Source organism: Tachysurus vachellii, chromosome 18 (genome assembly GCF_030014155.1).
Source record: "Tachysurus vachellii isolate PV-2020 chromosome 18, HZAU_Pvac_v1, whole genome shotgun sequence".
Taxonomy (NCBI): domain Eukaryota; kingdom Metazoa; phylum Chordata; class Actinopteri; order Siluriformes; family Bagridae; genus Tachysurus; species Tachysurus vachellii.
In genome coordinates this window covers 7,804,027-7,831,240 of record NC_083477.1, presented here as the reverse complement: position 1 = coordinate 7,831,240, position 27,214 = coordinate 7,804,027, and the positions used below count along the sequence as shown (strand labels likewise).

The following is a 27,214-nucleotide window of genomic DNA, read 5'->3' as shown; positions in this document are numbered from 1 at the left end:
CTGCCAGAAGAATTGTTCGGGACGCAAAGAAAAACCCAGAAACAACTCTGAGAGAAATGCAGGCTGCTTTGGAAAAAAGTGGTGGTGGTGTTTCAAGGAGCACAATAAGGAGGTACTTGAACACAAATGATCTGTGTTCATTGGTCAAGTTGCCAGTAGAAAGTTGTTAGTGCACCGATGCCACAAAAAGGTCGACCTTCAGTATACCAGACAGCACCTACACAAGCCTCACAGCTTCTGGAGTCATGTGGAGTGATGAGACCAAAATGTAACTTTATAGTCACATCCATAACCACTATGTTTGGAGAGGAGTCAACAAGGCCTAGGGTGAAATGTACACCATCCCCACTGTAAAGCGTGGTTGTGGATCTCTTATGTTTTGGGGCTGTGGGAGCTCCAGTGGCACAGGGATGTTAGTGAAAATTGTTGGCTAGATGAATGCAGCATGTTATCAGAAAATACTGGCATACAATTTGCATTCTACAGCATGAAAGCTGCACATGGAATGCTCTCGGATGTTCCAAAATGACAATGATCCAAAGCACAAGGCAAGGTTGGCCCTTTACTACAGCAGAAAAAGGTGAAGGTTCTGGAGCGGCTATCATGGTCTCCTGACCTCAATATCATTGAGCGACTTTGGGGAGATCTCAAATGTGCAGCAAGACAACCAAAAAAATGGCATTTTGCCAAGAAGAATGGGCAGCTCTACCACCTGAGAGAATTAAGGACCTTCTGCAGAATTATTACAAAAGACTGCATGCCATCATTGATGCTAAAGGGGCAATACGCCATATTAAGAACTAATTAAGATATGCAAACTTTTGAACAGGGATTATTTACTTGTTTTTGTTTGATGATTGTGTCATTCTGTTATGCCTCACATATTAACTTATAAGAGGTAAAATACATTTTTGCCTTCTTACTCATGTTTTCTTTAAAAAAAATCTTGCAAATTCTCCCAAGGTATGCAGACCTTTTGAGCACAACACTGTGTGTGCATGTATGTTATTATATAAGTTTTATATATGTTAACAACAATTTAAAACAAAAATAGTGCATTTTAACGGAAGGTTATGTGAGAGGCGTGGCAGGATTTTGAACGGCGACAGTCGCCAATTGGCGTTGCTGATGTCCGTACTCCGTTCTCGTATGGTGTTCAACCCCTTCTCTCCTCCGCTATAAATTACCCCACTGGGGGAATGATTTTTGATGTGGCGTCCCAACAATGGCCTGTCTAGTGATATTGCGAGCCCTGAGACTTCAAGCGTTATTGTTGGGTCACAACAAACCTTTGGCCATTTTACAGGCAGAGCAAATATGTAACTTGTCCAAACATTTGTACTACATTCTGCAGGCAGTGGGACGAGCAGCTGGACCCTCGTTTAAATGCCAAGCAGAAGGAGGCCATTTTGGCTATCACCACTCCACTGTCAATCAATCTCCCTCCCGTGCTTATCATTGGACCCTACGGCACAGGCAAAACTTTTACATTGGCTCAGGCAGTGAAACACATCCTAAAACAGCCTGACACACGGTGAGTACCTGTCTCATACATGCACTCCCTCACGTTTGAGTAAGAACCTACATTGAAGTGTCTCGTCCCTGCTCACTGGCTTTTTTTTTCCATGTAGAACACTATCTGACCTACTAAAATTTCCCAGAGATAATATTTCTAAATCTGAGCTAGTTTGATTTTGTGATCTTTTGTTAGTTGAATCATTCATAGCCATTGACCAACTTTTCTGTGTATTTATTTATTTGTATGTACATTTGTCTCACAGGGTCCTCATCTGCACCCATTCAAACAGTGCAGCAGATCTCTACATAAAGGACTACCTTCATCCATATGTGGAGGCAGGCAATCCACACGCAAGACCTCTCAGGTATCGCTCGCAGCCGAAAAGGGCACAATAATGTAAAGTCTTGTTCAGTATTGATGTCAGTTTACCTACACATGCGTAAATATAACTGAGACGTCTTGACTTTTGGTTTCTGTCGGATCCTACAGTAATTTATAAAACAACCGTCTTGATAAACTTTTTTTTATTATTCACAATTCACAGCCTTAAATAGATTTGCATAATTTAAACATGGCATTCTCTGTCATGCTTGCACACACAGGCATTCATGCCATGGCAAAGGTTTCTGTGATTATTGTTCAAACTAGTGGATCTCCCTCATGACTGACGACATTTTTCACATGGATACAACAGATCTGGTGTTGATATTCCATCGTTTTCTTCAAGCAACATAAGATTTTAAATTGAGAATATTATAACCTAATTAGAACATACCATCATATATTTTTCCAATTTGCCAAGAACAGTAACATGTAAAATATTGTGTAGAGATTATTAACATGCTCATATATGCCTACTGAGTGATCACATAAATAGGTTTAAAAATACATTCACTTGAATGAATATCTGTCTGTTTCTCTTCTTTTTAACCTCGAGGGGCAGTGTGCAACACATGAAAAGTGTGTTTCACCTTGTGCATGTGTGAATTTTGTGTTTATGTGGTGAACGCATCTTCCTTAAGTACCCCTGTTGTACTGCGATCACTCCTTTTCGTTTTCTTGCCTGGAAACATGTAATAACACGTTATGGAACTTAGTAGCTTGTGACTACTGTCACTGCAACAGGTATTTTATTCTCCAAAGCTATGGATATCCTCTCTTTATTTCCAGTTCACTGATTTTCTTTTGATATTTTAACCCTTTGAAAGGGTCTGCCATCGGGAGTGTTTCTGCACCAGCATATCGTCACTGTCAGGCGGAATCCTCGTATCTCCAAAACCGTTATTTTTCAGGAAATTAAAAAAAACGCCGTACCTTATCTGCAGTGCACAGGGTTTAGTCCGCGTTGCAGTGGATTGTATTGCGCTAAATTCCTGTCCTCAGACGAGCACCAGAACTAGCGAGGGTCAAGATTTTTTTTCTTTGAGCCCAGTGTTTTGAAGACATTTACCTCAGAAAACGTGTTGATTCGTTGCGACTCTTCTTGAGGAGAAATATGCCGCGAAACTCTCCCGCGGAGTGAGGAAGAGGTGGACAGTTGAAGTGTCCAATGGAGTTATGAGATTTGCGCTCAAGCTATTTTCAAGACTTTAGATTGGTTAATAACGTAAAAATAACAGACCCACGTGGGGACTGACCAATAGCATCGATATGTGAAAAAATATGAAATTGACAAAATTTGGACATACGAGGTTTCCGCCCAAAAGCGATGATATGAAAAGCACAGTGCTCTTTTTTTTTTTTTTTTTTTTCCATCAAGATCCCGTATGGCATATTTCTCATTCTGTCAACTATCATAATGGGTTACTAGCACTGTAAAGTGGACACTCCCTCGACATGCACTGTTCACTTCTGAGCCTAGAGATTTTTACTCCTAGTCTTGACCGACAAACACCAATTCTAGGGAATAACTGATGTATTTGTTAAGAATACTGCATACATCACTACAAAACCTTATTGGAAGATTTGTTTATTCAGGTGTAGTACCATAGGGACGTTTGTCTTGTTTGATACAAATTAATGTAGTCTAGACTATAGTAAATCTTAATTTGTGCAACAGGTTGTATTGAAATTGTACTCTGTGTGTGTGTGTGTGTGTGTGTGTGTGTGTGTGTGTGTGTGTGTAGGGTTTACTTTAGGAACCGCTGGGTGAAAACGGTGCATGCAGTGGTGCAGCAGTATTGCCTGATCTCTGGAGCTTACCTCACCTTTCAGATGCCGACTCGGCAGGACATAGAGCGCCACCGTGTTGTAGTAGTGACGCTTAGTACGTCCCAGTACCTCTGTCAGCTTGATCTGGAACCTGGTGAGTGTGACACACACTCGCGCATGCACACACACTCATGCACACCCCTGCCTCATCTTTTAGTTCATATATTAATCTTCACATGCATAGTAACAATTGCTGAAGGCTTCTGTCCAATACTCGAGTACCAAATATTTCTGATGTGTGTTTGTTGAATTTTCTACCCCTAACTTGCAATCATGATGTAACTGCAAAAATTTCTTGTGTTCTCTTGTTTTTTTTTGTTCATTCCCTTCACTCTCTTGGATCTCTCATGCTTTCTCATGTTCTCTCTCCTGAGAGCTTGCCGAAGCTAGCTTACATTATCAAGTCTTAACCTGTAATAGACATTTTTTAAGCATTGACCAACAATGCATACCGTTTATCTACCCCTCCAGCTATAAAAAAAAAACCCTCTCAGAAGGGAGTGTTGGGGTCTGTAACAGTTTATCATGAGAAGCTAATTTCTGCCATGTATGTGTCTGCTTGCAGGGTCATCTGTTGCTAAGAGACCCAGCTTGCCTGTCTAACACGCTCAGCATCATTAGCTTCCACTGTCATCTCTTCTTCCCCCCCCTCCCCCCCTTCCCCCATGTTCTTTTTTTTCCTTCCCTCTTCTGTTTTACCATTCAGTAACAGCCAGCACTGCTAGAGTAACATGACAAAGAAGCCGTGGAGTTTTTGTTAAAGGTGTTTAAAGGTGGTAAAAATCATAGTGGTGTGACACCTACTCACTGTTTTCTTTCCCAGACATGATGCATGTGGTGTGGCCTAGTGACTATAGGGCAAGAAAGAAGGCAAAACAATGTGTATATAACATATTTACAATTCTAAGCCAAAAACACAAGCTGTTAATGAAGCAGATAGGCACTATGATATTAATTACCACACGTGCTGTACAGGCAGTTTCCTATTTAACAGATGCGTCATTTCACCAGAACTGAACTTTTTATTCTGACATCACATGACCTCCAATTTCTCATTTGTGACCATGTGGCAGTCATCAAATACTAGAACATTTGATCATAACAGGCAGCTGAATTACTTGGCATCATGATTTAAGTACTAAAATTAGCCATATTGAAAAGTGGGAACTTGAATTGTGATATTAAAGCATTTACCAGAACTGCAGCCACTGTTTAATCTGAACCAGCTTAGACAATCCATGTGATGATTGATCCTCATCTCTATTTGTTTCTGTAACAGCATGTAATGTTGTCCTTTTTGTCGTGCTGCACACTCCACACGCCCAGTGTTCGTTTACATTGGCTGTCTGATTGCTTGGCAGTGTTGGGTGTACGATATCCAGGATGCCAATCATTCCGCTACAACATGCAATTGATTAAATATACTATGATGTGTTGATGTCCTTCGATTGCGTATATAGTGAGAAATGTGTAGCCTCATAAGTTGATGTTTCACACTGATCCAGTTGCTTAAGTGGGGCAGCCGTTACAGCTTGCCATACCCAAGTGAGCCATTGGACTGATTAAAGTAGTCTACTTTTCCAAAAAAATAAAAACTTTATGCACTCATACATGAAACTAATATGACCTGATTCATGTTCATGTAATCTAAGAAGTTAGATCCACACACCTACTGTCCACTTTATTAGGTCATCACCTGGTCTTTGCAGTCTTTTTCTGTCTATTTTTAGTGATAATGGCTAAACCTGACATAGTCTTCTCTACTGTACCTTCACCATGTTTGATATACTGTGCAGTCTGCGATGCTTTACTGTTTATCTCATTAGAAAATATGTCACTTGATTTACCATAGCCTTCCAGTGTGCTCTAACCGGTCGAGGGTTTCTTCTCTAACCTCTTTCATCAACAGTGCCTTTCTGCCTACAGAGCTACTGCTTATTGGATGGTTGTTTGTTTGCTTGCTTGCTTACTGTTCTGTGTAAATGCTAGAGAGAGAGAGTGTGTGTGTCTGGGTGGGTGTGTGTGTGTGTCTGGGTTGGTGTGTGTGTGTGTGTGTGTAAAAAAAAAAATAGATGAGCAGTTTCTAACATTCTCAAACAAGCCAATCTAGAACCGACAACCATACCACAGTATATCTTTTTTCCTATTCAAATGTTTTATGTGAACATTAATTGAAACTTTTGACTGCATAATTTTTTTTGCATCATGGTGGTTTTTTTAATGTTACTAAGTTTATTTGCTTACGGTAGCCTCAGTCTCTGTTAGCCTTGTTTTCCACTTGTTATAGTCTTTTATGAGACGTATACACAAATAACACTAGATTTTATACAGAACTCTTTCACTGGTTGCTTTAATGACGGTGAAGGTATAAGTGAATATGTACTTGCGTGTAAACACAGGTAGGCCTGAACCCAGGTAACTGTGTGTTAATTATGTGTGCATGGGTTTTTGTGTCTCAAAAGGGCTCTTCACACACATATTGCTGGACGAGGCGGCCCAGGCAATGGAGAGCGAGACCATTATGCCGTTGGCACTGGCTAATAAGAGCACACGCATCGTCCTTGCTGGAGACCACATGCAGGTACGAGATCAACTTGTCACTCCTGAACACGTGTTAGTAACATTTTCACTCTTATTTACCTGGATGAATGTTTAGTTTTGCACTAGATCGTAGAGATTCAATCTGGCCAAGTATAAAATTTGCTTCTGGGATTCTGTGTTCACAATTCAGTTCAAATACTGTCTCAGGAAAGTTGAGCAAAGCTTTAATGAAGAAAAACAGACTGAATAGACTTATTTCTCTGTAAAGAAACAATGCAAAACGTTTTTTGTGAGTAAAACTAAATTAGCTAAATCATTTCCTGCAAACATAGGATTAATATTATTAATAAATAGCTTAAACATAAATAAATTCATTTTCTCAGCTCTCTAAAAAAAAATGTGATTGACTAAATAGTGTGTCTGATTTAAAGATATGAATAATGATTGAGTAAAACATAATGAGCTCCTTGATCTCGTAGCATATAATGTTATGTCATTGTGATCCGGGGCCATCATTCTATAGATCACTTCATAAATGCAGATGAATTCCGTCTAGGTGACGAGACTCTAATCTCGTAAGAAGGCTTTCATGTGATCATCGTTCCCTCTGTGTATCTGAACGCCGTGACCTCAGGCTGTCAAACAATTAAATTGCTGATCATTCACATAAATCATTTGAGTCAAATGTATAGAATAGATAGATAGATAGATGTTCTTAGTGTTCTTGCATAGTACAGGTACATAGCAACGAAATGCCGGTTAGCATCTTTTTTAGCGTCACTTTTACATCCCCTATATAAAGTGATTGAACTTGTTCCATAAGTTGTCAAACCGTTTATTTTAGTTCCCTATTCATTCAAGCAAGGGCACGTTGTATCAGGTTTTATGCAGTAAACGATGATAAGCAGGCCTGACGTTTAACAGAGATTTGTTAAAGGAGTTAAATGAAGCCTTTTATATTTTCATTGAAACTTGAGGTGGATAACTGAGGGCAGATCACATGGCTGGCCATGTGAAATCGAATCCAATGCCACAGCGAGGAAGGACTTACCCTTCAGCTCAGATGTTGCTAAGGAACTGTGTTTTGTTAATTTGTCACATCTTCCTGAGTCAATATATTCAAAAACTTAAAAACCACAGTGTACAGGATTTTTTTATTAGGTCAGGGCTGAAAAGAAATGCCTTATAATATGATGTTCCTGAGCTGCTGTGATTCTCGCTGACAACCCTGTAACTGAAAGTTGTAACCTGTGTCGTGTCGGGGTCTCGAGTCGGAATTGCTGGGAAATTTGTGTTTGCACATACATTTAAAGCAGGAGAAAGTCCGAGTCCTTGGGAACAGACGGGATTGGTCGGATTAACCGGAGACGTTTTCACTGATAGGAGTGGTCTTCTGCTGTGGTAACCCATTTGTACCAATGTTTGAAATCATCTGAGATGCTTTTCTGTTCACCACGGTTGTAAAGAGCTGTTCTTTGATTTTTTTGTAATCTTCCAGCTCAAAGCAGTCTGGCTTCTCCTCTGACCTTTTAGATTATGATGCTCCTGAGCTACTTTTATATGTGCAGAACCTCTGACATGGTGACAGATAGGAGCAGCAGCCAATCAGGAGAGAGAAAGATGATATGATGATATTCTATTATTGAAGATATTACTGTGTGTTGGGGGAAAAATAATTCTGGATTGATTGATTGTTTTAGTTGTTTGTTTTTTTGGAGCAGACGTTGATTTGTTCTATAACATAGAGTGAAGCTGGTGAATGAGAGATCAGTTTTTATAACTGTGAAGTTGATTAGCTGGATAACCTGTTATTGCAGGCTAGTGACTAATAGGAGGTGTTGGTAATTTTCCCAGTATTTTATTTGTAATAGAAGCCAAGAGTGACTGAGCCATTTACTCTCCTGACCTGTCATTAACTTTTAGTCCCCAGAGAGGCACAGAGGAGACAGGAAGTTTCTGTCCCTGCAGACAAACTCTAGACAGCAATCAGGCTGCTAATGAACTGCCCTTTAAAACCAAAACCCTTGCATCCTCCTTCACATCTTCCCTGCTTTAATTATTCAGCTCTCACCTCTTACATGTCTGTCTGATTTCTTTGTAAATTATATTGTCCACAGGAACAGTGCAACTACTGCTGCGTCTTGTTCCGGCAAATACACTGTACGTGTTTCATAATTATATTTCTACATAAAATGGACCGCAAGTCAGTTGGAGATTGTATGTGTTGAACTATGAGATGATGCAGTTCAACATTTCTGAGAGTGTTGCAGTTATTATTGTTCATTTATGACACTGCCGGGCTCTGATGGCACTTGTGGTTATTAGTAGCTGATTAGACATTGTACTCTATTTAACAAAAAAAATTTGATAGAAAATAATTACATTTTGTTGAATGGTGGTCAAAATTATAACACACTTATTCTAATTCGTTCTAATCATGCTACAAATAACTAACACTAAATGCATTTTCTAAAAAAAATGTGCTGTTGATCGGTGTGAGGTTTCTGCAAGGTGATGTTTAACACTTCTGGAAGGAGCACTTTGTAGCAGGCAAAGTTTTCTGTCATGTGACAGTCAGGATAGAGGACCTTGCAGTTTTCTTGTTTATTGCAAGAGAGAGGTGGAAGGAAAGAGACTGGTGAGGGACTGAGTGTCTATCACTGTTTTAACAGCGGTGATAAAATGCAAGTACTGTGTCCTAGCATTAATTTGTTACATTTATCGCTATGTTGTATTTCAGAATAACAGGATGGCTTTTAGCACAATATCTTTTTTCCAGTGCATGTGACGGTATCAGGGGTGTGCAAAGGTGGTAAAGTTCAACAGGTTGTGTTACTTGATCCACTTTTTGATCGTGTCTTGTGCTCTCGTCCCTACAGCTCAGTCCGTTTGTGTACAGTGAGTTTGCCCGCGAGAGGAATCTACATGTGTCCCTGCTGGACCGGCTGTATGAGCACTATCCCTCCGAGTACCCCTGCAGGATCCTGCTGTGTGAAAACTACCGCTCCCATGAGGCAATCATCAAGTAGGTGTGAACTTTTTCACATCGCTTTTCCTGTGGAGAGAGATGTGGAAAAACAAATCGCACAGTGGTGTGTGCTGGTGTCTGAGGGAAAACAAGCTGAATATGAAAATTCTGTCTCCTTTTTGTTTTCTATGGGATCTATTATCGTCTGTCACATGCATTGTCACACACATCTTAAACACAATGCGTTATATTGCTTGACCGTCTTATAATTAAGGTGTGCTTAGGAGTGACGGCTGACAAAACATGGCAAGGAAATGAATTCACAGTACTCAGACCTGATTACTGCTGCTATTATGAAACTTTCAGCTTTTTTTTTTTTTTTGAACTTCTTAGAACGGAAGAGTGAGCAAACTGTCCTTGATCTGAAATGTTAATTAAAGCAGATAACGTGAGTGTCTTCTGTAGAAAGATTTGCATAGCATCTGGCTCTAATGAATCGTTTATCATAAAATCTACATACATTGTGCTGCGGCATATTTTCTCCAGTTTGATAGGCAAGTTAAACAACGCATAAGGTGTGAAATTAACAGAATTTATTTTGTGGAAATGTTTTGTAAATCCTTTGCCTTGTGATTCAAGAGCTAGTACTTAATAGGTCCTTTTGCATACATTTCAGAGAAAGCCTTCTATTTAAAATGCTTGTTTAAAATAATCTCATTTGTCAGATGTATTTTGTGTTTGATTGCCTGTATTCTTATACATTTATGTACTGTTTTGCAAACAACATAACAGGCTGCTAGTAAATATATGGAGGTTCTAGTTAGGTAAAGTTTGTGTAGTGTAGTGGAGATCAGATCCAGATCTTTGCCTGTTGAGTGACCTTTATGAAGCAACCAGTGCTGACTCTGTAGTTTGCTCCCGGCGGCTGCAGCTACACATCGGATCTGTTCTACGAGGGCAAGCTGATGGCCAGCGGCAAGCAACCCCCACATAAGGAATTCTACCCTCTGACCTTCTTCACGGCTCGAGGGGAGGACGTGCAGGAAAAGAACAGCACGGCTTACTACAACAATGCTGAGGTAGCAATCCAGTGAATTGACACATTGCACCACATTTATTTTTCTCTTAGAGAAGACCCTGTAACGGTTTTGTAATACAGTGACTAAAACCATATTAAGCTAATATACAGCGATGAGTTCCTTACAGCTGTACACAGCAGCTATCTATAGTCATTGTTCTTGTGTGTGCAGGTGTTTGAGATCGTTGAGCGGGTGGAGGAAATAAGGAGGAAGTGGCCGGTAGCGTGGGGAAAGCTGGACGAAGGCAGTATCGGCGTGGTGTCCCCATACGCAGACCAAGTGTTTCGTATCCGAGCCGAACTTCGCAAAAAACGCATGCAGGAGGTCAGCGTGGAGCGAGTGCTCAATGTTCAGGGTGAGTCCTGTGCTGAAGTGTGATTGATCTAGAGAGGAGAGTGTGATTTGTTTAACTTTAGTAATCTTGTGAAGGTCAAGATCAAACCACAAAAAAGAGCGTCAAAAACGTTTTCTCAAATTCTACATTTAGGTATTAAGACAAAAACAAGAACCAAAATATACAAGCATCTTTCCAGGGCTTCAATAGGCTTCAGTGTTCTGATTGTTTACGGTTCACGTCATGTGTTTTTTTTTTTTTTGTTTTTTTTTTTCTTTCTTTTTTTAATTAATTAATTTATTTATTTATTTATTTACTGAGCCTAGAGCTCTCAGAAATATTTTACTGAAGCTGATAGAATGCAAGAAGAGCTAATAACACAAATATTACATAAAGTTTTCTGACTTAAATATAGGTTCAATCACTTTTTAAAGTTATTTATATAATATCCTTCCTTTGCGGTATTTGTTTTAAAGCTGATCTAAATTCCAGCCTGTAGTCCACAGCTTCAAGTTTTTATATCTCTTTGAAAATAAATAGCTAACCGAATGTTAGTCGATTGGAAAGATGAAGATGTTGACAGGGCAGTGTGTCCCCAGGATGAGCAGTGTGTCCCCAGGATCAAGAACCTCCATTGCATGTTTCCTCATATTACTGGTCATATTAGAGCAGCTAGTGTGTATTACGAGGCAATGAGGCTTTAACTCCTGGTCAGTATGTTTCCTGCAGTTTTGCTCTGATCTATTTTACTGGCTTCCAGAATGACTGTTTTCTCGTGTCCACGGTTGTTTTTGATGTGGTAGGCTTTTTAACTATAGAATAAATACATAAAATCAATAGCTGTTCCTGGACACCGACTGTGTGTAAATTATCTCTAAACCTTAAAAAAAAAAAAAAAAAGTTTACCGACCAACATATTGCCATCATACCCTGCAAAACAATTCAGAATAGTTCGTAGTTCAAAGCCCATGTGATTAAAAATGTGATTAAAATATGGTGCAAATGCAGCCAAATTATATTGTTGAATTCGTTTATAATGAACCTCATGTTTGTTGACGTGTTCTGCTCCACTTACTGCACTTCATTCGCCATTTATATGGAAATAAATGAATGTGGACTCGCATTCGGTTCCAACAATCACCTAATTCTAGACCAGCGTGTAAAGAGTCATCAAAGAGACGCCTGAAGGGGAGAACTGAGCAACTGAAATCCCCTGAGCACTGCGAGTTTCATCACACTAGCAGGGGCAGTGATGGTTGAAGCACTAGATTAGTTTGTGCATAATTGATGAGATGTTTGACTACCTGGGCAATTGCGCTGAAATTGCCTCTTGAAGGAGTGCAGGTCCTCAGGTGCTCATTCCCCTCAGTGATTAATGTGAAATAATCCTTCCTTTTGTCCTGTGGTAACGAAGTCCCACATCAAACTCAATCAGTCGCACATCTCAAAGTCACTAGACAAACAGTCACTGATGCAACTGTTCCGTTTGTATGATAAAGAGCATCTCAACAGCCTCTTATAAACAGAGAGTTCCATTTTAGAAGAGATTGCTTGCTTGCAGTGCACTTGTCATTAAGACTTGGCGTGCGCCGTAAGCTATGGTGGTTGACGCATCGGAAAACAAATCTATAAGTTTTCATCATTAAACCTGACACTTTACCTCTAAATACTAACTGAAGTTTAATTTCTTCAAGCAATATTCTTTAAAACGTACTGAAATGGGGTCTTTGATTACCTGATGAATTTTATGTATATTTATTGAACTTGTTATTTTTAGTGAGCTCCTGCATATTCATTATCTGTATCAGTACATACACAGCTTTAGGCTCCTGAATTACTTATTTGCCGTATTGTTGGGAGGTTTGATAATACAACTGCCATCCAGGGGTAGAAAAAATTGGCTGTGCTGTCTGGATGGGAGGGATAGCAGACTCTCACTCTGTCATAGCAACGCTAGCCAATCTTGGGCTTTTGATAGCACATTTCTTTGTATCAGTATATCAGTTTCGCTGTACAATAACTCCGGTCTTGTTCTTGTAGGTAAGCAGTTTCGTGTGCTTTTCCTGAGCACCGTTCGCACTCGCCACACCTGTAAGCACAAGCAGACGGCCATCAAGAGGAAGGAACAGCTGGTGGAAGACTCTACCGAGGACCTGGACTATGGCTTCCTATCCAACTACAAACTCCTGAACACTGCCATCACACGGGCTCAGTCCCTAGTGGCCGTAGTGGGAGACCCAATAGCGCTGTGCTCCGTGGGCCGCTGCAGGTAATCACACGCCCTCAGAGCGCAATCAGTGTAACTGCCTATAGGTCAGTGGACCGGGTTTTAATTATAGTTAATATTTAAAAGCCTGTCTTGTTTGGTCAACTGAGCAATGAATAAGGATGGCTTGGGGCTGCTCTGGGTCGTTGTGTTGTGTGGGGAGATCACTTTCTGTTTTGTGTAGGGCTGCACAAATACCATTTTTTCAGTGAGAAAGTAAGTTTTTTTTTTGGTGTCCACCGATACCCATATTAATACTGAAATTAGTAACATTTAATTTAGATTATTATGATTATATTGGACTCCGGTTTCCTCCCCCGGTCCAAAGACATGCATGGTAGGTTGATTGGCATCTCTGGAAAATTGCCCGTAGTGTGTGATTGCGTGAGTGAATGAGAGTGTGTGTGTGCCCTGCGATGGGTTGGCACTCCGTCCAGGGTGTATCCTGCCTTGATGCCCGATGACGCCTGAGAGGCACAGGGTCCCCGTGACCCGAGGTAGTTCGGATAAGCGGTAGAAAATGAATGAATGATTATATTGGTTGCTGCCAAATGCTGAGTTCAATATTTATGGGCATTATGGTGTTTAAACAGTCTCTTTAAAAGTGTGTGTGAAATTACTGCACGGTGTCATGAATACCTTGACACAGTGTAGGCCCAGGTGAGAGGAAACGTGTGTGTCTCAGTGCTTGCAAAGCTGAGCTTCCGTGTTCTGATGGTTTCTCTGCATGCTTTCTTCACTGCTAAATGCTATACGATGTTTCAGCATGTAGGAAGGTGCTAGAAATCTTACACTTGCATGTAGATTACTGTTTTGTGTCACCTGTTGATTAGTGTGGAGCCGTATGTCTCACAGCGTTATGTGGGATTGGATGTTGGTATCTGAACATTTTTATGAATGTTTGCATGGTATTCCGTATGATTCCAGTATAAGTACAGACGTGTCCCTGGTGTCATCGGTGATGAAAAGTAATTAATGAACTCCTCCTTGGAGCTCATCTGATGATGTGGCTTAATTGCGATGTAGCAGGCATGCCTATAAAATGCTGCTTTTTCTCAAAGACATGATTTTTAAAAATTTACGCTCCTATTACAAAGTGTTCTATTTATTGTAATGAGTTAATAATGGTTTCTTATGCTAATTGGGCAAGCTGCCGGTGGAATTGCATAGCTCTGAGAGGAGCATTAATGCTTTCCAAACATTAATTGTTCCTGGCATCAGCCCGGTCTGTGCGCTAGTCTGAAGGTGGCCAGGCACTCGCAGCTTCCCCAGAGAAAGTCCCAGCTTTCAGTCCGCCTGGCACACTCTAGTTTCATGCTGTGCCCTTTAGCGCCAGGGGATAGTGAGGAAAATGCAAATGCACTTGGCACATTTTCCTGGGTGTGCGTGGGCAGGAGATAGTGTGAAGCTACTGCGCTCGCTACTGATTTGTATTTGTGTGTGTCTTGACAGAGTTTTGGATGGCAGAAAATGGTGTGAAGCTTAACATGAAAAGCAGCTTCATATCTTCATTGTTCAATGGGGAAAAGACAGTCCTCTGTATCCTCAAACAGATGCTCTGATTTCTGACTAAAAAAAAAGATAAGATTTCCCACACAGCTCAGTTTGGTTCTCTGTTGTTGAGATAGCATGTCAATACACGTTTCTTAAGAGAACTGCCCAGCTCCACAATCCCTATCCTCCCTAGCTGCAGCTCCATTGTCGCTATGGTGACTGCCTCACATCAGCCATTCATCGGAGCCCAGCTACAGGAAATGTCAAGCCGAAGGGCCCAGCAATTAAATCAATCTCTGTCTGTGTGCTTGCATGTTGTGGTAGGAGGAGACACAGTGCTCTTTGTCAATTTAATACTCAATACATTGTATTTAGACTACAGATGCTTCAAAGCTGTGTGTAAAACAAATAGGAACGCAACCTACTTTGAAAAATGGATTATCTACACCACTGGTTCTCAAAGTGGGAAAACTGTCAAACTCTTTTTTTTTAATGTGTTCATGTCAGAAATCAAAAGTAAATCTAGTACATTTTGTAAATCCTTTTGTATTGATGATGGAAATAACTTACTTGAATGAGCACTTGAATTAAATCAGTGTAATCCAAATCTCATTAACTCATGATAATAATAACAATAATAATAATAAAAAGTTGGCCTGTAAATAACACGTACTGGAACTTAATGCGTTCCGACTGTAGAAGATCCAGGAATAAAAGGAAAAGCAATGTTATGTTACACACTGACATCATACAATAACATTTCACAAGACAACATAAACAGCAGAAGACACAAAAAATAAGAATAGTCTGGAAGAATGTTTAATGAATGTGAATGGAATTGCATCATGCATAACAATTTATGGAAATGACTCTTGTTGTTCACGGAGTCACCAGAAGTGCATCGGAACAACTCTCCAAACCGACGAAGCCACCAAACCAAACACTGATCACTCTCGTTTACTCCTGCAAACTCCCATTGTCCTTTACTTTAGACTTGACAGTAGAATAACTTTATGAATGCATCAAATGGTAATATCTTTATGCACTTATGTTATCATTTTCTTCTGCTAAAACTAATATATTCCAGTTGTCTTTCGAGACAGTATCACTCTGTTTTGATATGCAGATTATAGTTATAAATATGCAAATTAGTCCATTGACACCGTTTAGCAGCTTCTCATGCGGTTTTTTAAGCATACATTACCTATTTATTTATTTATCTATCTATCTATCTATTTATCTATTTATTTATTTATTTATTTATTTATTTATAATTGAGTAGACAAGCAGACACACCGACAGAAAATGTTTCTGGTGTGAGAGGCTGTTGTGTTGACTTGACCTGGCATTAATGAGTCTGCTCTCCTGAACAGCACTAATGCGTTCAGAGGAGATTGCGGGACGATTGCGTCTAGACCGTGACGCAAACATCGCTCATTCCCTGCATTAGCGTAATCAATTACAACTATTATTTTCCCAAATTGCAGCACATTAGAACCCCACAATCCTGCGTGATATGCCCTGGCTGCTATTTTGGAGACGTTTGATGTCTGTGAGCACTTAGTTTGAGTGCTTATTACACATTTGAGTCCTAAGACTTTCTTCAGGCAAGCTAGTAAACTTTTTTTTTTTTTGCACTTTATATTAGGTTACTGACTTCCATGTTTGCAGCTGATGTGGTTTTTGCTTTATCTGATCTAAACATTGCAGAATGAGAATACAGAACAGTATCCATGCCTTGTTACAGTCTGTCGGTGACATTTCTTGACTGAACGCTCTGCAAGCTGGGTTTCAAAAAATGCAAAGCTTGAAAATGACGCAAGGGTTTTGTTGTTCATGTTGTACTCCTGTGGGTTTGTGTTTTCTGGTTTGTTTTAAGCGCTTTCTTAATTATGAACACACCTTTTCTTAGTGCTTTCCTAGTATTAGCTCATCGACATGTTCAGGTTTTCATCTCAAAATTCTAGTGAAAGCCACCCTACGCAACACGTCAGCTTGTGTGCTGCTTTTGTGTATTAGTTAGTTGCACAGCTGAAACGTTGTGTCCCAGTTAAACAGATTGGATCTTCTCCTGAGAGCAAAATTTGTCATAGCAGCATGGCTTCGAGATATGACGTAGATTTCAGTTTCCCTTCACCCATTGTGTCTGGAATGACAATGTTATTTTCGGAACATTTCTTTCATCATTGATTTATTTTTACTCTTTATTTTGATCCATAAATAAATGACGCACTCGTTTATTGAGATACTCTGACTAGCTAATTTATCTAATTAGATGAATGTGATTTAAATATAATGTTGTATATGCAGCAAGCACAGCTGGGACTGTGGACTATCCTGCTCACTGTACACATCTCTCTGGCCTTGTGCAGAAAGTTCTGGGAAACGTTCATCTCCATCTGCCATGATAACAACAGTCTGCATGGAATCACATTCGAGCAGATTAAGGCCCAGCTGGAGGCTCTGGAGTTGAAGAAGACCTATGTGCTGAATCCACTGGCTCCTGAGTTCATCCCCCGAGCCCTGAGAGCCCAGCAGCCCCAGGGACCCAGCAAACACCAGCATTCCCCACCTAAGGTAAGAACCAAATGCCATCCTGTTAAAGCTACATTACACCAGAGCAAACCTCTAAAGCACCTAAGATTTTGCTGGTTATCAAATCACTCTACTACAACTGTTAGTGATGGAGATTAACAACACATGCTACCTGCAAAATGTATACAGAACCACCTGTTTAGTCACAAATGGAAAAAAATTCTCTCAGATTTGCTCTCACGAGCTACAGGTACGATTTATTACACATTGGGTGTGGCCAGTATTGGTCCTGAGAGTAAAGTGAGTGTGTGAGTGAGGGAGGAAGTGAGTGTGGTGGGAGGGAGGGAAGGAGTGCGTGCGTGCAGGAGTGAGTGAGTGCGTGCGTGCGTGTGTGCCGGAGTGAGTGCATGCGGCATGGTGTGTTTTTAGATATCTATAAATTTGTAAAGAGCCTGTATGACATTAAACACTTCTTGGCTGGCAGGTGAAGAAACTATGTTGAAGCGGGTGCCAAGCAGAAGCAAACCTTTACATGAATAACATGCCAGTGAATCATACTCCTATAGAGGGAAGACTTATTTTTCCATGCAAGCCTACTAATGTGCCAAATGCTTTGCTTCAACGACTACTAATATCTGAGATTAAGACTGTTTGTTTGTGATGAGACCTGAATACCTCCCATTGTTTGCATTTGCTGGAGCTTCTTGAAGTGCATTGAAAATGTCCCTCGAAAACCTGACCAGAAAAGGCCACCTATCTATTTGAGGTTATTTGATTCTGTGATTAATGTGCACTGTTGCTATGGAAACTGTTCTTGAAAGCCAGAGTAACTTAACTAAATAAAAAGGCATGAATGGGCAAAGGGGTAGGGAGTCTGTAATGGACGTCTACTGTATTAATAACCCATCTGAAACAGACTTTCATGGGCAACAGTTTTCCAAGTGGCCTTTCAATAGTCCAGTGCTGCCTACAGTTATCCTCTGAATCACACCTCTTGTTCCCATGCAGAACAATAGCCATAATTAAATCTGTCCTTTAGTTGTTTAGTGAATGAAGCTTTTCATGTTATAAAAATACTTGAGTAATACCATAAAATAACAATGTTATTTGATTAAATGTGATGAATATGTCTGTCAAGAATATTTGTTTTAAAGCTACCGGACAAACAAGTTTGTCACTTTTAAGAAACAAGTTTGTATTTTTTTTTTCCTGCAAACTCCTCAAGAACATGTACGTGGGTTGTGCTGTGTCATGGCTATGAGTGACACGTCAGTACACATTCACACGTACCTGAGTCTGAAATACAGGAACACACACAATCGCCTTCGGTTACTCACTAACCGGCTAGCATCAGTTTTCTAGCTAGGTTTTTTTTTTTTTTCCCAACTTTACAACTTGGTGACATTACAGATGCTATAAATTAGATGATTAATATGTTAATCACTGGCTTTCCACTAAATAAGAGACCATTTTCTCTTCTAGCATCATATGGACTCTGTCACACCCTCACTCCTGTTTGCTCTGTTTACTTTCCATCTCTCGTGAGTGACAGCTGGCTCACATCTGTCACTGTGCCAGTCACACTTTCCAGCCTTGTTGATGATGATTGATGTATCTGAACTAGCGTATGACACATTCTTACAAATTTGGGTCTGAAAATCCAGATACGATTTTTGTCCCTTGTCTCATGTTATGGGTTTTTTGGAAGGTAGCTAAAAAATATGAGGAGGGAATAGATATGGAGGGAAATTAAGAGAACAAGTATGCAAGCTTTTTAAACATAACTATTAAGACTCAAGATTGATCGTTTTCTGTCTCCTTTCTTTCTCAGGACTGTTTTTGTTCTATATTTGGTGTTTGGGGTAAACGGTTCAACCTTGTGATTTCTTTTAGACGTTGCAATGTCTCACTGTAGTAAAAAAAAAAAAAAGAATCGGGCAGCAATGGCACATATTACTGTTACTGAAACAATAAGCACTGCAATCTGTAACCAGCCATTTGCCGACTCCCTTTAACGGTGATTGTACTGACCCCAGCATTCTGATGGGTGCAATCACACAATTGGTCATGGACACTTTGGCGTGTCATTCTGCATGCATACAAATGGCATCGATTTGTTGTGAAAAGGAATGCCTCCCTCATGGATTACATCAATGGGCTTTGATTTAGGAAGTTGTTGCCAGCGCTACAATTGCGAGCTGCAGGAGCCTCTGTGCTGCCTCTGTGCAATTACACTGTGAAGAAAGGAATTGTTCGGCATGCAAGCTTCTAAACGAGGCTCCAGTCTCTCAGCCGTGCTTTCCTCATTGTTCCCATTCCCAGCTCTCCGTTGTTCAAAGCCCATTCAACTACTCGTGTCACTGTTGTCCCAGTCTGTTCTGATGATGTGCTTTTGTGACTGCCACAATGCTGGATTGAGCAGTCAGTAGTCTCTCATGTGGGTGAATAGTGTTCTAGGGGTGGAAAGTTGCTCTTGAAATCAGATTGCCCCGCCTTGTAGTCATTTATTTTCTGATGTCATGCTGCAGGGCAAAAGATAGCCCTAATACCTCTGCTTCATTTATAACCCCAAATATTCCCCACAATTATCACCAGGTCCACCCAGCAATAAGTGTATTTATGGACACTTGTTCTCTTCTCTTAATTCAGACTCTTTTTCTTCTTTCAGGTTAAGGGACAGATTGCCAATCATGCAGAGCACTTTCCTCCTGAAGGATTTGGTAAGTTTCTCACTTTTCCATCCAGGCTTTTTGCCACCAATATAGTGCTTCACTAGGTAGTAGTCCTGTGAAATGTTAAAGCAAATACATAACAGGCCAAAAGTTGAAAAGCAGCACTGGCTGTATAAATCAGTTTTATTATTTTTATTTATTTATTTATTTATTAAAAAAAGGACACTTATTTGTTTATTGCTATAGAATAAGAGTCTGCTAAAAGTCTGCGAGGCGGCTGCAGTAGTGTACAGTTTCTAAATGTCTCTAAAATTGATTGCTTCTTGTTTGGTTTTTGTACAACGGTGCAAATATTTTCGCTTTTATATACATGCATTGATGCGTCCCTGAGACGGAATAGTGTCACTTTATTGCTGAGGGAAAGATATTTTTGCAGGATCTCCTTTGAAGGGGAGGTCATGAGAACATTATTGCACTTCCCCTGCAAATCGAGGTCATTAGTTTGTAGATCACTGAAGGATCAGTGAGGCAGAAAAAGGTGAGAATGTGTGAAGCCGTAGATTTTTCAGTCATTTAGGGAAAGAAATTGTGTTGATCAGTCAAGTCCATAGAGCTTTATCACAGCTCCACTTCTGCACATTCAGAACATCAGCCTTCTGTTAGCAAGTGATAGCTGCTCCAGTTTACTCAGAATTACTCCTCCGGATTGCTTGGAGTGGGTGAGTGAATTTTGTGATTGTGTGTATGAGATAAACATAAAACTAGGGACATGTTTTTAATAAATTGTGAAGCATATTCAAGATAAGAGGATGTATACTGGATTTACTAATCATTAAATATGATAAATTAAAGCCAAAGTGTTAGGGGTTTATTGATTGTGAGAGATTTGGTTATTTTATTCTTTTACTGTTGAAACTTAGTAAAATTGAGCCTATTTATTTTATTCTGTGCTCTGCTAAAAAACTGTGCAAATTATTTAACTTGATTAGGCAGAGTTCAAAGTTTAAAATAAGAAAATCATTTTAAAACACAGCATATGGCTAGAAGTATGTGGACACATGCCTTCCCCATCCTGTTACGTTTGGAAGCGTGATAATTGTATAGGATGTCTTTGTATTCTGTAGCATTTAGAATTTCTCTTTATTGGAACAAAAAGGCAAAAACTTGTTCCAGCACGATCGTGCCCCTGTGCACAGAGCAAGGTCCATGAAGACATGGTTTTACGAGGAAAAGGAGTGGAAAACTCGATTGGCCTGAACATAGCCCTGACCTCATTGCCACCAAACACCTTGATCTCTGGCTCTGTGCCAACTGTACTGCATGGCAGCCCTCCTCACTCGACATCAGTAACTGGCCTCACTAATGCTCTTCTGGCTAAATGGAAAAATTCTTGTTACAACTAAAATTTAGTGTTTGATTTATGATGTGTTTACTCTACTGTATGTGTTCACCCAGAATAACCAGTAGCAAGAGACTTTGAGAAACAAATATTGGGTAGCTGTTTGTATTATGTTCTAGTCGTGGCCATTTTTCAGGCTGATAACCTTTGCATGTGGCACTCATTACCATACTGCTGTGATGCTCCTCTCAAGCTCCTTGTGATTGTTGTCTTGCCTCACTGTTCTGTGTGTGTTTAGTTCAGCCCAGCGCTGCTGTGTTAATGGGGAATCCCATCCAGGCTTTCACTCCAACGGGAGGAGGAGCACCACCATCTGGCAAATCCCCCAGTCCTGTACAGCGCATTGACCCTCACACCGGAGCCAGCATCCTATATGTGCCCGCCGTCTATGGGGGAAACATGGTCATGCCTCTGCCGGTGAGTGTTGCCACTGACATAGTTTAGTATATGTGGTTTTATATCATAAAATTATTGTCTATTTTATTAAGGAAATCTGCACATTCATGCACTTATCTAACAGCCAAACATGTGGCAGCTGCACACAATAAATGTCATGCAGATACAGGTTAGAATCTTATGGTAACATTCAGATTAAACTCCTATCAGGTCCATTTGCTGAGATGCTTTTATACATACTACGTTTGTAAAGAGGGATTACCAGATCCACCATATCCTTCCTGGCACCTTGAACCAATCTGGCTATTTTACTCTGAACTCTTAGTAGCAAGGCAGAACTGTCGAACACACCGTCGTTTTTGTTTTTCACACCGTTCTACATGGACTTTAGAGACTGTACTCTTAGCTTCTGATATACTTAAACCAGCCCACTGCCACCTTCCATGCCATGGTTAAAGTCACAATGATCACATTATTTCCACATTCTGATGCTTGATGTTGAACTAATGCTCTTGACCTTTATCTGCATGATTTTTTTTGCATTTTGCTGCTGTTACATGGCATTTTAGGTAACTGCCTGCGTGTACATGTGTTCCTAATATAATGGATGGAGAGTGTATACTACTTTAGGTCTGCCAGCTGTGTAGAAATAGTGGAGCAAGGAGTATTCTCCTCCACTATTTATGGTCAGCAATACAAAAAGGAGTTTTGACTAAAAATAAAAGATGTATAAAGATTTATGGTTTGACAACAAAAACAACTAACCCCTAAAACTTGCACAACCCACTTTTCTGTTTGTATGTATCCCAATTATACAATCTCTGCTTCCTCTTCTGTTGTGTTATTTTCCAGTTGCCATGGCCAGGCTATCAGAACCGCTTTGCCATGGACCCTCGTATCATGAGTCACCAGGCAGCCATGGCAGCCTACAACCTGAATCTGAGGCCTGCCGTCAGTCGGACATCACCAGTGCTTTATGGTCTGAACCAGCCATCACCGCTAGGCATTGGCCAACTTCCCCCCACTGACAAGGACCTGTTGCAGGAAACTACTGCCAATGGTACTGTAATCTGTGAGAATCTGTTTTCTTATTTTAAAGGGATGTGAATGTGTGACGGGATGTGAATGTGTGATGATGCATCTTCGAAAATGTTTGTCTCAGAGTGTGCTGTTTAGTACATGACTCCTCTAGCCATTTCAAATATCCAAAAAGGTGAGCGCTTAGGCTGCCGTGACTCTTACAGCTTCCACTGCTTTTAATTTGAAAATATTTCTTCAATTCTTCAGCAAATGTTGATTTAGTTCTCATGCAACTATCTTCTCATAGGGAGCTAGTTTGTGGTGTAAATGTGCTGATAAACCATGTTCTTTATAGGAAAGATCGACATTAATGGAAAAGTGGAACATAGCAGGCTGCTGACACCTGAAAGGAAAGCTCCTGAGCTGAAGGAGAAACAGGTATCCATCCATCTATCATTACAGAATAATTTGTTGGGTGCAAAACAGCAATCATGCATACTGTAATCAACCTAGCAGTTGCCATGGTATCATGGTCATTTCTAACTCCCAGTTTCAATTTTGTTACATTGGCTGTCCTCTTTCCCAGGGAGAGCCTGAGTCTGTCCAGAACAAAAGCCCTGAAACCCATGCCAGCCTGGTGTTTCCTCCCAGCCGTTTGCTGCGTAAAGACCCGCCTACCCAGCGTCCACCGCTCAGCTTCCCATTACCCCCTCCTCACCCAGCATTTGCCCCCCATGCCCCTCCTGGCCCCCTGGCACATTATGGTCTTCCCAGACCTGCCATTCGAGTGCAGACCCAACAGCCACAGGCCTCTGCCTTCCCTCCTTCATTTTTCGGTGGCCATCCTCTGGCCCAGCGCACGCTGCACTCTCCAGTGCTGGACGGCCTTGACGGAGGGGAGAGCCTAATGGGCACTGTCCCTGATGAGCTGAAGAACGTTGTGAGGGGAATGCCTCCCCAACACCAGCCCCATCAGCAGCCGATGCGCCTCAACAGCTTTGGGGAGGAGAGTCTCGACTCGCTGCTTGGTGACTCTCTGGGTACGTATGCACTCTGTGCAGTGTTTAAATTCACCATTGGCACTCCACCACTTCAACCCAGAATTGGATTTTCACCCTGAGTGTTAGGAATTTAGCATTATTAATGAGATTTTTTAGCTACATTGTCTTTGTGCTGTCAATGTTTGTATGGCAACGTTGATTTATTTATTTATTTATTTATTTATTTTGTTTTCCCTAATCAATGGCATGCCAAATGTATGGCTGTTTAATGCCTGACCATTTTGCTGAAAAATCTGATTGTCCATCTGCTTGTTAGTCTAATGAGCAGCAGGTTTTCAGAACCTTGCCAGGCATCTTCTTCAGCTAGCTTGTGTTTCAACAAAATCATGCTTTTTAATGGAAATTATTAGGCTTTAATGTTCATGCCTGAAACATGCTTTTTCTTTTCAGATGGTCAAGGCTGTTCAGGCATGGAGACAATGGCTGCTCAACCGCAGCAGCAGTCGGTTCGTCTAGGTCAGTGGAACGAGCCAGGGCCCTTTCTGCAAGGTGCTGTGCCTCCTTTCGCCCTGCCCCACCAATTGGCACACCTGGGTCAGCCAGGTATGCGGATCCCCCAGCAGCTGCTCCGTCCCAACTGGGGCCTGGGCACCACTGTTGAGGACGAGCCCCGAGCACCCATGCCCAGGTCAGTCCAAGCTCTGTGCAAAACTGGTTATCACAGTAGGACTAAAAGTGTGTTTATGCACTATGTCCTATTTGGTTTAAATTACCAGTTAATGAAGTTTTACATTTTAGATACAGATTTAGCTCTGTATTGCAAGCTTTACATTTTAGATATAGATTTAGATCTGTATTGCAAGCTTTACATTTTAGATATAGATTTAGATCTGTATTGCAAGCTTTACATTTTAGATACGTATATGCTCACATGTGGGAAGGGATCATAAATAATCCCACATTGTTTTTTTTTTATTTTTCCACACTTGGGACATGTAGCGTCGGAAAGCCCTGCTCTCTATTTAATATTGCTTTTAGGAATTTGGTTGTCGGGTTATGAAATTTTAACATAGCCTGTTTCTTCCACCCCTTCCTGTAGGTATTCTGGTCTCCCACGTGAGTCGCTCCCTCAAGAGTCATATCAGCCACGTGAAGCTGCTGAAATGCCCCCACCGCAGTCACGCCTGCTACAGTACCGGCAGGTGCAGCAACCCCACCTTTCCGGGGAGCTCTCCTCACCTTCCACTGTCTCCTCTGCCCTCCCTTTATCCACCTCTAACACTTCCAACAACCACAATCATACTCCGGTATCGGGGCCTTTCCCTTTCCCAGACACCAGCCGTGATCTCCCTTTTCACCAGCAACAGGCCTTCAGCCAGGCCGCCCTTCCTCTACCCCCTGAGCATGTGCCCGTCAAGTACCTTCTGCCTGAGGCTCACTGGCACCATGCCGGGGCACAGCAGTCCCCGACGCTGGCATTTGGCCTGCAGCAGGGTCCCTTCACACAGCTTCAGCTTCAACAGCACAAACAGCAACAACAGCAGCTCCAGGCCCCACACAATGCCCTGCACAGTCTAGAAGAGGTGTGACTTCTAAATTGACTCCCACAATTGTCTGTAAACTTGCATTCTAAGTGAATTTTATGTAGTCAGGTTTTGGTCAGGTTTGTGTAATCTTATTTTCTCACTATTATTTTTATCTTATGTAGTACATTTTGATTAGCTCTAATCTCTGGAGCATTCCTTTCATCTCAGGTTAAAAATAATTCATTACCAAATTTCTCCTCGTCTGTTTTTCAGTATGAACCTCGAGGGCCCGGACGGCCCCTGTACCAGAGGCGGATATCCTCCAGCTCTCCTCAGCCATACGGGGAAAGTGTGGTGCAGTGTAAGGAGTCTCAGGATCCCACAGGCTGTTTCACATATCCCACTGCAGACCTGTGGCCCAGCCAAGGCCCCGCTCCACTCCACAACATTCCATGCAATGGAGCGAGTCACCTCGTCCCTCAGAGGGATATTTTAGGTGAGTTACAGCAACACTGAAGTCTGGTGATAGCTAGTTCTGTTTCTTTGGGGAGAACGCTTCAAATTAGCAGATTTATTTACAGCTTAACTCGGTAAAGGTGCACCTGTCAGAGCAGTGTGTACAAATTTGATCACAACAGCACGTCAGTAGCACAGCTTTCAAAACCAGTCTTACTTTCAAAATATTTATGTATTCAGAGGCAAAAAATTACATTCATACAGTGTTGTGTATTGGGAATACATGCATGCAATTCATAACATTACTTTTTCTTTAAAACAATTTTCTAATTAAATAGAAATTCAAGCAAAGGCCATTTATTTTTACATAAAGATGACATTTTACAGCTTCCAAAGACTGGTCTTTTTTTTTTTTTGGTGAGCCTGAGCCCACTTTAGCAACAGATTGTGCTGTTGTAGCCCTTGCACCACAAAGTTCAAAGTGTTAGATGACTTTTGGGCAGCACTGTGTGTGTAATATATAATATATTTTCTAAACTGCATTATACATCATTACTTTTTTTGCTGATTGCTTTTCAGTTTCTAAGGCGCTGAATGCTGCAGAGGATCTCGCCCAGGCTGAGTGTGTGCAGCAGCCTCCTCACTCCGCTGGCCTTGCAGCGCTTCAGCAGCATGGACAGTTTCCAGCCCTTCTGCCTAGCAAGCAGACCCCCCCAGACCCAGGAGGAGTGGGCTCCATGCCAGCCTCAGGCCACAACAAACCCCCTGCCATGTCCTACGCCAGCGCTCTTCGAGCTCCCCCCAAGCCCCGCTGCCCGCTGCCTGAGCAGACCAAAAAGAACAGCGACCCCATCTCTCTGTTACAAGACCTTAGCATAGGGAGTTCCAATAGTAGCAATGGCTATTACTCGTATTTTAAGTAAGTGAATATATAAATATATATGAATTATATACACCCTATTGAGTGAAAATGGTTAAAAAAAAATTGAATAACAATCTACAAAAAAAAAAAACAAAAAAAAACAAAACAAAAAAAAACAGCTTTTGATTAGCTTTTTGTGTTTTATTATTTTTTACTTAATTTAGTTAGTCATTTCTTTTACAGTTTGACATCTGTGGTTTTACGAACAGAAATCAACACACACACACACACACACACACACACCACACACACACCACACACACACACACACATACATACATACCAAAATGTTGAAGAAAAACAGACAAACAAAAAAAACGACAAAAAAAATAAAATTTTTAAAAAGACCATAAATTGGTTGACCACTTCGCTGCCTGTCTTTCTTTTCTTCTAATTATGTCTGCTCTCTTTGTATCTATTATCTGAAGTAAAGTTGTTGAAGTGATTTTATTTACCAGCTGGCTTTTTAATGATGAGTTCATTAATCATTATCAGTGTGTTTTCTTGTGCCAGCAGCTCAGTGGTGAACTGACTTGGACAAAAAAATTATTATAAAAAGTTGTATAGCTGTAGACAAACTTTTCTCAGACTGTACATAAGAATAAATAAATAAAAGAGATGAAATCTGTGTGCTTGATTTACATTACCACAATAAGACATTTTGAGTTCTTTTTATAAAGCTTGTAATGGAGAAGATATTTCAGAATGTTGTCCAACTAATATTAAACACAGTGTACTAACTTGGGCAAATTAATGAAATCATTTATGAAAGAAAACTTTAACAATCACATGCTGTGTCATACTTAACAACTTACTATCACTTCAGCACATTCACAGTATGACGTTTATACAGCTGATTATGAATAGGAGTTTAA

At 40.8% G+C, this 27,214-nt stretch overlaps 1 protein-coding gene across 1 annotated transcript in view; it reads left to right on the top strand.

Moving 5' to 3' along the window:
* helz (helicase with zinc finger) overlaps window positions 1-26,963 on the top strand; it is a 38,333-nt gene extending 11,370 nt beyond the window's left edge. The window contains exons 14-31 of the mRNA XM_060893202.1: window positions 1,355-1,534; window positions 1,782-1,883; window positions 3,646-3,824; window positions 6,193-6,311; window positions 9,151-9,296; window positions 10,171-10,318; window positions 10,490-10,673; window positions 12,693-12,921; window positions 16,785-16,989; window positions 19,616-19,667; window positions 21,257-21,435; window positions 22,267-22,474; window positions 22,790-22,872; window positions 23,021-23,474; window positions 23,886-24,123; window positions 24,535-25,018; window positions 25,235-25,457; window positions 25,997-26,963. Of these exons, the coding sequence (XP_060749185.1) occupies window positions 1,355-1,534; window positions 1,782-1,883; window positions 3,646-3,824; window positions 6,193-6,311; window positions 9,151-9,296; window positions 10,171-10,318; window positions 10,490-10,673; window positions 12,693-12,921; window positions 16,785-16,989; window positions 19,616-19,667; window positions 21,257-21,435; window positions 22,267-22,474; window positions 22,790-22,872; window positions 23,021-23,474; window positions 23,886-24,123; window positions 24,535-25,018; window positions 25,235-25,457; window positions 25,997-26,340 (3,757 nt within the window). The 3' untranslated portion in view covers window positions 26,341-26,963. The remainder of the gene's footprint in view (window positions 1-1,354; window positions 1,535-1,781; window positions 1,884-3,645; window positions 3,825-6,192; window positions 6,312-9,150; window positions 9,297-10,170; window positions 10,319-10,489; window positions 10,674-12,692; window positions 12,922-16,784; window positions 16,990-19,615; window positions 19,668-21,256; window positions 21,436-22,266; window positions 22,475-22,789; window positions 22,873-23,020; window positions 23,475-23,885; window positions 24,124-24,534; window positions 25,019-25,234; window positions 25,458-25,996) is intronic.
* The last annotated feature ends 251 nt before the right edge of the window (window positions 26,964-27,214 follow it).